The sequence below is a fragment of the Podarcis pityusensis genome, assembly GCF_964106645.2.
Source record: "Podarcis pityusensis genome assembly, chromosome: 11".
NCBI lineage: Eukaryota > Metazoa > Chordata > Lepidosauria > Squamata > Lacertidae > Podarcis > Podarcis pityusensis.
Window position 1 is genome coordinate 27,239,041 of NC_138036.1, and position 9,078 is coordinate 27,248,118.

At 43.9% G+C, this 9,078-nt stretch overlaps 1 protein-coding gene across 2 annotated transcripts; it reads left to right on the forward strand.

Annotated features, from left to right (window-relative positions):
• Positions 1-1,747: 1,747 nt before the first annotated feature.
• Positions 1,748-6,853, forward strand: CCNB1 (cyclin B1). Of its 2 annotated transcripts, XM_080973744.1 has the most exons (9): positions 1,748-1,907; positions 2,443-2,595; positions 2,702-2,815; positions 4,008-4,190; positions 4,529-4,687; positions 5,091-5,327; positions 5,852-5,992; positions 6,343-6,453; positions 6,639-6,853. In XM_080973744.1, exons 1-9 carry the CDS (start codon positions 1,887-1,889, stop codon positions 6,741-6,743), a joined length of 1,224 nt encoding a protein of 407 aa, XP_080829870.1. In that variant the 5' UTR covers positions 1,748-1,886; the 3' UTR covers positions 6,744-6,853. The 2 variants fall into 2 exon arrangements, with proteins under 2 accessions (XP_080829870.1, XP_080829871.1); XM_080973745.1 differs by lacking the exon at positions 5,852-5,992.
• The last annotated feature ends 2,225 nt before the right edge of the window (positions 6,854-9,078 follow it).

A 9,078-nucleotide genomic window follows, 5' to 3' on the forward strand; every position in this document is an offset into this window, starting at 1 on the left:
TCTGACTAAATTTCTATTATTGTGCTTTTGAAACCTCCAAGTTTTCAGGAGAGATTTGGCACTTGATTTTTATCAGTCTTTTGGGCAAGCTTCCTCTTTGGAAGTGAAATGTGGAACCGTTGGACTTTTTGGGTAATTGCCCACTTCTGTACATGTAGAATTCGATAGTACTGTGCTTGCTGTTCTCAGTTCATTCAACATCACACCAAATACCAGGAGCACCACTTAAGATTATGTTCAGTGTTGCTGACCCTCTCCTCACTTCCATGAGCAAACTATTCTAGGGCCTGGTCATTTTGGATATCTAGAAATTTTACCTCTTTGTGATAGGATCACACTTATTTGGTACATGTGAGGGTAACTGAAAATACAGGTTGCTGCAACATTTCCTGCTTGATTTCATTTTCCATCACCAACTCACAAGAGTACTCTCCGCTCCTGTGCTTTCCACCAATTAGTATCCAGAAACATACTGATCATGAAGGCCTCTGACCCTGAAGGCAGTAACAATTTTTAAAAATCGGTAGGGGAGAAACCCTAAAACGGGACAGGGACTGAGCATGCTCAGTAGCTATGACATGCTGACTGAGTTCCTTGGAGGAAGTTACATAAATGTAACCAGGACACTATAATACAGCTATCGCCCCAAATACTTTATACAGTGGTACCTCAGGTTAAGAACTTAATTCGTTCTGGAGGTCTGTTCTTAACCTGAAACTGTTCTTAACCTGAAGCACCACTTTAGCTAATGGGGCCTCCTGCTGCCACTGCACCGCCGGAGCACAATTTCTGTTCTCATCCTGAAGCAAAGTTCTTAACCCGAGCTACTATTTCTGGGTTAGTGGAGTCTGTAACCTGAAGCGTCTGTAACCTGAGGTACCAATGTAATAACTTGAGACTGTTCAGTTTTGGGGGGGAAGGAAAACTGTTAACAGCTTTTACATAGCACTTTTAAGTGTTTGATGCACTACAGATGCAGTATATTGATGTAATTCTTACAATAATCCTGCAATGTAGGTTACTGTCCCCATATTGCAGTGTTAGGGTAGGAGCTGAGGCAAGATGCTAATGCTTGTGTAAGGCTACCCACTGAATTCATGGCAGAGGTGAGCCAGAGACCTCAGCCTATCCTTGTTTTTCTTCTACACTTGCCTAGTCCTAAGGGATTTATTCCTTATCCTTTTCAACGCTTGTACGACAAAGATTCCATCAGCGTACATTTCCCAGCATAGGGTAGGAAAAACCTGCGGCTGTTGCATTCCTTCCTATGGTGACGCTATTAAAATTACAAGTGGGTCTGGAAAGCCGTTGTAGTCCAAAACATTCTTGTGCAATGCGCTCGGCTTTACCCAACTTATTTTTGTAAAAACTATATATATGGACCAATGGGAGTTGAAAATCCGGCGCACGTAAGCAAGCGGGAGAGGACGCACAACTCAGAAACACAGTCCCATAAGGAGAACGATAATAGTTTGGATTAATTTCTTGATAGCCGGGAGGTACTTTTCTAGATGAGAAGCAAACGGCTCCACCTATTTATTCCCCCTCATCCACCAGCTGAGCTCCCAAACTGAAAGCTAGCCATCCTTTCCACGTGACCTTCCGCATCTTCTCGCCACGCCCCCCTTTTCGAACGCCCGGAGAAGTCAGCCTCCTTGTAGCCGTGGAAACGCATTCAGGGTGTAACGCCGCACGGCCAATGGGAAGCGGCGGACGCCGAGAGAGGCAGCCAATGAGCGCAGCCTGGTGCGAGTTTTAAACTTGCGGCGGTAGGTGGGGCGGCCGTCGGACTCGTGCGCAGCAGGAATCGGCCGCTGGGAGTTTGCTGGGAGCGGAGGCGACTGGTTCGGATTAACATCTCGTGTTGCGCGGATCGAGTCTGGATCATGGCTTTGCGGGTCACCCGGGTAGGAAAGGGGCTTTTGGAGGGGGAGAATTTTTTTGTTTTTCAGGCTTCCTGCTGCGCCCTCTTTTTTGCAAGAGGTGGCAAACTTAAGGCTGCAGTCCTATGCAGGCGTATAAATGGGGCTTACTCCCGAGGAAACGTGCATAAGCTTCTGTTTCACAGGAAGTAAGGGGCGGTGGTGCTAGTAACTGCTAATTGCCATATGAAAAATTGAATTATACTGCTGTGTCGAGTTTTTTCTGCCTACCAGAATTAGTAAATCGGTTCCCAGGCCCCCTTTTTTTTTTGCGGGGGGGGGGCGTTGGGCGTTGCCCTGGCTTGTTGAGTTTTACCAGTTGTGAATTGGCTAAGGCTTCTGCTTAATTAGTACTGTGCCTCATCAAAATTGATAGGAGGAGGGCTTTAAGGTAGGGAAGCTTGTAAGGTTCAGAACTCTTATTCCTACCCATCCTCGCTTTATCATAAAGCTGTGCAAATGCTTCCTTGTGTTTGTGAAACAGAAAGGTACTTAAACGGGTTCTTCCTCCTTCCTGCAGAACACAAAGATCAATGCAGAGAACAAAATCAAGGCTGTAATGGCAACCAAGCGGGGAGGCGATGGTGCCAGACCCGGCTTGAGGCCTAGGACTGCCTTGGGGGACATTGGCAACAAGGCATGTGAAGCAAAAGCCAAGGCTGTAATGAAAAAGGTAAGTGTCTCCTTCCCTTCCCCCTTCCAAGTAGAGCTTAACATTGGGAACTATCAGGGCTACTGCAATGATTCCTCCCTCTACCCACTTCTATTCCCTCGCCCAGGAAATACTGAAACCTGCCATTTTGGACAAAGTTATAACTCAAAAAGTCACAAGACCTACTGAACAGCCAAATGAATCTGTGAAAGAAGAAAAGCCCATCCTTGAACCGGTTAAGGTATCAAATGACTTGCAAATGATAGCCCTAGCTTTATGGTTGGGTGGGGCATGGGGGTGAAGGATTCTGAATAACATTTTTGCTATATATGTTGTACATATATGCTATATAAGTATGTGTTGTCTCTTGATATTGAAACAGCTATTTTTGAGCATTCATTAGCTACTCTTAGCAATAATTGGCAGTTTGCATACTGAGGCTTGGGTTTTAGCCCCTGGGTGGGCTACATTGTCCAACTTAAGGCTGTCTGAACAATGTACCTTAATGGCAACCAGCTTTCTTCCAGAGCTTGCAAAGTGTGTGCCCAGTGGCCTCCAAAACACCACTGGGTATTTCCTGCTGCCAGATTAATACTGATTTTCTCCCCCTAGATGCAGAAACTTGAGACAAACCATGTCTATTACAATGGGCTTTTGAATCTTTAACTGCAATCCCTTTGGTTGCAAGTCCAATACTCAATCCGGTATCTGACTTAAGGTGGATATTTGAATCCTTCTACCTTAGCACTTGTCTCTGATGTGTCTGTTCTTCCTGCAGCCTGAGTATGGATCATTGAATCCCTTTATGCTTCTATACCCATTAGCATCATGATTACACCTGTGTCACTAACACGCAAGTAGCTTTGCATCCCATGCAATGCTCTTGTACAAACTATTGTTCAGGAGTCTGAATATTGATTAGGAGTCTGGCATTTCACTTCTGGTCAGCATTCGTGGGCCATATGGGCAGAGCAACAAATGAGAAATTTACCTTTGCACCATAGCGTGACTTACACACACACCCCTCCCCAGACAACAGGCAAAATAGTTCTAGGACACATTCCAGCTTGACAAAAACACTTGAGCAAATCAGGGCCTTTAAGACGTGTGATCTGGGGAGATTCTAAAGACCAGTAGGCCACATTTGGCCTCTAGGCCAAGAGATTCCCCTAACCCTGACATGGATGCAGCAGAGACTTGCAGTTGACTTGTAACTGGGCTATTATACAGAGACCACATATACCTTCTGCCTACCAATCTATAGAGTGGTCAGAGGACTCATGATGCAGCCACCTTGCTGAAGCTAAACAGGTCTGAGTCCTGAATTAGAAGCCCAGTTGCAGTCCCATGTATGCTGCCATGAGTTCCACAATCCAAGGAGACATGTAGTGTTGTAGCTCAGATACTAATAAGTATAAACCTCTCTTCAACAGTTGGAGTCTCCATCCCCCAGCCCAATGGAGACTTCTGGTTGTGCACCAGCAGAGGAAATACTGTGCCAGGCCTTTTCAGATGTTCTGCTTGAAGTGAAAGACATTGATACAGATGATGCTTCAGATCCAAACCTTTGCAGCGAATATGTGAAGGATATCTACAACTACCTGAGAGATCTTGAGGTTGGTTCAAGTAGCTAAGGCATGCCTGATATGCCTCTAGAAACTGAGGTTACTTCCAAATCTAAGTTAACTAGGAAATGTCACTACTTAAGTTTGTGCACAGCAGGTGCCCCCCCCCCCAAATGAAAGCAGCAGCTAGAGTCTTGCTCTTTGCGTGCCCTTGCTGTGCTTGCAAAATATCAATGGAATCCAAACTCAGTTTATAAAACTGGGGGCAAGGAACTTGCTAGTTCAAAAGCAATGAATGGTGGCGACACGTCAGCTTCAGCTGCAACAAGGCTTCCTTTCTTTCGTTTGTGCGGGTAAACATGATTTGACATCTGTTGTTTTCTTCACAGGCTCAGCAGTCAGTGAGACCAAACTACTTGGCAGGCCAGGAAATTACTGGGAACATGCGGGCAGTCCTAATTGACTGGCTTGTGCAGGTCCAGATGAAATTCAAACTCCTGCAAGAGACTATGTACATGACTGTTGCCATTATTGATCGCTTTATGCAGGTAAGAGCAGCATGGCAACACTTTTCTTTTTTGGCCTGTTTGCAGCTGTCTTTCCTTAAGAATCTGCAGGGACACAGAAGGCAGAGGGGCTTAGCTGCCTTGGATGGAGGCCATACATTGCATCACAATGTTTCCCACGCCCATGTATGAATTTGATCATACATGGAACAATGCACTTTCCTTTTAGATTGAAAGCTGCATGCTTGGTAGATGCACATGCTACACAGCTCTCCCAGGGTAGCTAGACTGGTGATGGCTTATCAGTTCAGGAAGTTGACCATTGAACTTGCAGTGGAACAAGTGCATAAATATTCCTTGCTGAAGAGTGTGTCCGCTTTGGGAGTAAGCGGTCTTCCCCAATATTGTTATTGGCCAGTTTGGCTAACAGTTGTTTCTATTGCAGAACAACAAAGTTCATAAGAGGATGCTGCAGCTGGTTGGTGTAACAGCCATGTTCGTTGCCAGCAAATACGAAGAAATGTACCCTCCAGAAATCGGCGACTTTGCCTTTGTGACAGATAACACCTACACCAACGTACAGATTAGGCAAATGGAGATGAAGATCCTGAGATCACTGGACTTCAATCTTGGTCGTCCTCTTCCACTGCATTTCCTACGGAGGGCATCAAAAATTGGAGAGGTAATGCTGTTTAAGGGGATGCCAATCTCACTAGGTCACAGTATGACACTCCTGAGTCAAATATGTGTGTAGGAAGATCAAACTTGGAATCCTAAAATGTCTCCTTTTGGCGTGAGGAGGTATATTCAGTATCCTACCAGTAGGTCAGTCTTTTCCAACCTGGTTCCTTCCAAGTGGGTGAGTCCCATTGATTGCAGCCAGCATGTCTATTGGGAGTTGGGCCAAAACAACTGAAAGACAAATTTTGGGGAAAGCAGAAGTAGGCTATCATTACTTTTATGAGCATTTGTGGTTCAAAATGGAGCCTGGCAAATTTAAAATTGGCCATGGAGTTGGATTGTTTTGTCCTGAAAAAGCTGTAAAAAGCTCAACATCTTGCTTTGTCTTAACTGTGTGTAGCTGTGAAGGCACAACCTTTTGATTCAGTTCTTCAGATAGGGAGAAATGTAATGCAAGGCACAGTCTTCCTTGTTGATCTTCAGGGTTCGTTGGCGATAAACACTATCTTACCCTAACTATTCCAGGCCGATGTACAGCAACACACACTTGCAAAATACCTGATGGAGCTCTCACTGGTGGATTATGACATGGCACACTACCCTCCCTCTCAAATTGCTGCTGCGGCCTTTTGCCTATCTACTAAAATACTTGAAGAGGGAGAATGGGTAAGTAACTGAGCCCAGACATAGCCTTAAATTTGTAAGGTAAAAGACTTTGCTTTTCACCGCCACTAAATACCAGAAATGACTTTGGACATTTGTTTCCATGACTTTCATTCCCATGTGTGAGCTAGAATTGCTAGAGCAGAGTGGCTTGGAGAACCAGCTGTGACCCTGGAAGATCTACCTCAAAACTTGCCTCTGCTACAAAGCCTCTAGGTAGCCTTAAGCACACCGTTATGTGTGCCAGGGTCCCTAGATCAAGTGCAGAGGAGGTTCATGGGGCATTCTGAGCTTTTCCATGACGTTCAAGTGTTACTCAGAAGGATTTCTAACGCTTAACTTCTTGCTCTTAGACAACAGCTCTACAACACTACATGCAATATACCGAGACTGATCTTATTCCTGTTATGCAGCATATGGCAAAGAATGTGATGTTGGTAAACAGAGGCAATGCAAAGCATCTGGTAAGCAAAAACCATACCACCATGTGTCTGGTTACATGTAATTCCTAACTTGCTACTAAACAAGGTTTATAGCTAAGTCAGTATGATTAAGCACAGGTGTGCTTTGGTTATGCTAATATGTAGTGATATAGTTGGCTCTACAATGGTGCAAAAATTGTGTTAACTATTGATCAATCTCTCCACAGACCGTCAAGAACAAATATGCCACCAGCAAGCATGCCAAGATCAGCACCCTTCCAGCACTGAACTCTGCAGTCATAAAGGATCTGGCTAAACCATTCTCGAAATAAACCTAATTTAACTGTTGGACAAAGTTGACACCGTGTGTTGCTACTTAAGTGTGTGTATATTATAAATATAGTGGTTATAAAAGTTTTAATAAACTTCTTTTTTACTTTAACCTGCTTGTCATGGTCTAATTGAAATTCCTGAATTGCAGATTAGCAGCCTATAATTTTAAATAAGCTATAAATCTTTGGCTTCTCAGTATGAAGATGGTTGTATGTTCTTCAGCACAATGGAGAATACATGAGCAAACTTTACTAAAAAGCAGCTGATTGGTTTCCCCAAAGCATACTTTTATAATCGTTTGCCAATTTGGCTAGACTTTTAGGTTGCTTTTGTCTGCAGGAAAAGTAAGTTGTGAGAGCAAACTTCTAATAGTCGAACTCTTCCTGTTCTTTTAAAGTCTATTTTATTGCTGTCCTGTATCAGAGACTCTTGTTAGCATGACCAAGCTGCTATATGGACACAAGTGGAAATCAAATGTAATCACAGGTACATGGAATATAAAATACCGGTAAGCCATGACTACTTGACATGTAGATCAGTCTCTGATACCTGGAATGTAAGGCCTTCCTTCCCTCCTATTAGTGTAGTTTTTAAACTTCAGTATTTGTTGCAGCAGCAATTCTGAAGGAATAACAGAACACACTTTTAAATTAACATTGTTTTAGCTAATGCAAAAAAAAAAAAAGGGGGCTATAGAGAATTATAGCTGTCAGCTCAGGCCTTACAAATTGGGTTTTCTGGAGAGGTCAGGTGAGATATACCCTAGTTTTTATTATTTGAATTTATAATAAATTGCTTGCGATGTTTCATACTGTAGCTTCCAGAGTCTGGTGAAAGTAATAAAATAACTTGATTGGGGAAGGTTAGCCTGAAGCTAGTCAACTTTAGTAGGTTCTGTCACTTTAAAAGTAGCAAGCCATGCTGAAAAGGATGGGAAATGGCTGCCTATCTGAATTGGTGAAATCATTTTGAGTGACTTCAATTTATCTGAGCCAGGTGCAACATGTGTGCTACTCCTGCAGTTGGGTGTGGTGGGAGGAAAAATCTTTATTCTGATGTTCACAGCAACTCAAGCATGCTAGTAAGGATTCATGGTCACAAATTTGCAAGATCTTGGAAAGAGCACTACTACAATTACACTTGTTGTTGTTGTTTAGTCGTTTAGTCGTGTCCGACTTTTCGTGACCCCATGGACCAGAGCACGCCAGGCACTTCTGTCTTCCACTGCCTCCCGCAGTTTGGTCAGACTCATGTTTGTAGCTTCGAAGACACTATCTAACCATCTCGTCCTCTGTCGTCCCCTTCTCCTTGTGCCCTCCATCTTTCCCAACATCAGGGTCTTTTCCAGGGAGTCTTCTCATGAGGTGGCCAAAGTATTGGAGCCTCAGCTTCACAATCTGTCCTTCCAGTGAGCACTCAGGGCTGATTTCCTTAAGAATGGATAGGTTTGATCTTGCAGTCCATGGGACTCTCAAGAGTCTCCTCCAGCACCATAATTCAAAAGCATCAATTCTTCGGCGATCAGCCTTCTTTATGGTCCAGCTCTCACTTCCATACATCACTGCTGGGAAAACCATAGCTTTTACTATACGGACCTTTGTTGGCAAGGTGATGTCTCTACTTTTTAAGATGCTGTCTAGGTTGGTCATTGCTTTCCTCCCAAGAAGCAGGCGTCTCTTAATTTCGTGGCTGCTGTCACCATCTGCAGTGATCATGGAGCCCAAGAAAGTAAAATCTCTCACTGCCTCCATTTCTTCTCCTTCTATTTGCCAGGAGGTGATGGGACCAGTGGCCATGATCTTCGTTTTTTTGATGTTGAGCTTCAGACCATATTTTGCGCTCTCCTCTTTCACCCTCAATAAAAAGTTCTTTAATTCCTCCTCACTTTCTGCCATCAAGGTTGTGTCATCTGCATATCTGAGGTTGTTGATATTTCTTCCAGCAATCTTAATTCCGGCTAGGGATTCATCCAGCATAGTTCATAGCTTCTCTGAGTTCTTCAAGCCCCTTCATCACGGCAAGGCAGTGATCCATGAAGGGGACAATTACACTGCTTGATTGGAAATATTTCCAGTTCAGTCAGGCAAAAGGGAGGGTATGGCACACTTGAATTTGTGTAAAAACAAGACAGCTGCAGCTGTTGTTAAAACCAACCAATGTAATGACTACAATGAACATGGTCACCTATGATATAGGTCAGTCTTGGCAGATGCTATTGTATAGTGAGCTCTAGTAAGGCCAACCTGCTTCTGTTTAAATCCTACTTAAGTAACTGGCTGTTTCTCATGAGGTGGCCAAAGGACTTGAGCCTCAGCTTCAGAATCTGTCCTTCCA

Excerpts from the sequence above, each read along its gene's own strand:
- CCNB1 (XM_080973744.1), top strand. The coding sequence starts at position 1,887 with ATGGCTTTGCGGGTCACCCGG. Across the intron at positions 2,816-4,007 it reads CCATCCTTGAACCGGTTAAG|TTGGAGTCTCCATCCCCCAG; the intron begins GTATCAAATGAC and ends TCTCTTCAACAG. Across the intron at positions 4,688-5,090 it reads TTATTGATCGCTTTATGCAG|AACAACAAAGTTCATAAGAG; the intron begins GTAAGAGCAGCA and ends TTTCTATTGCAG.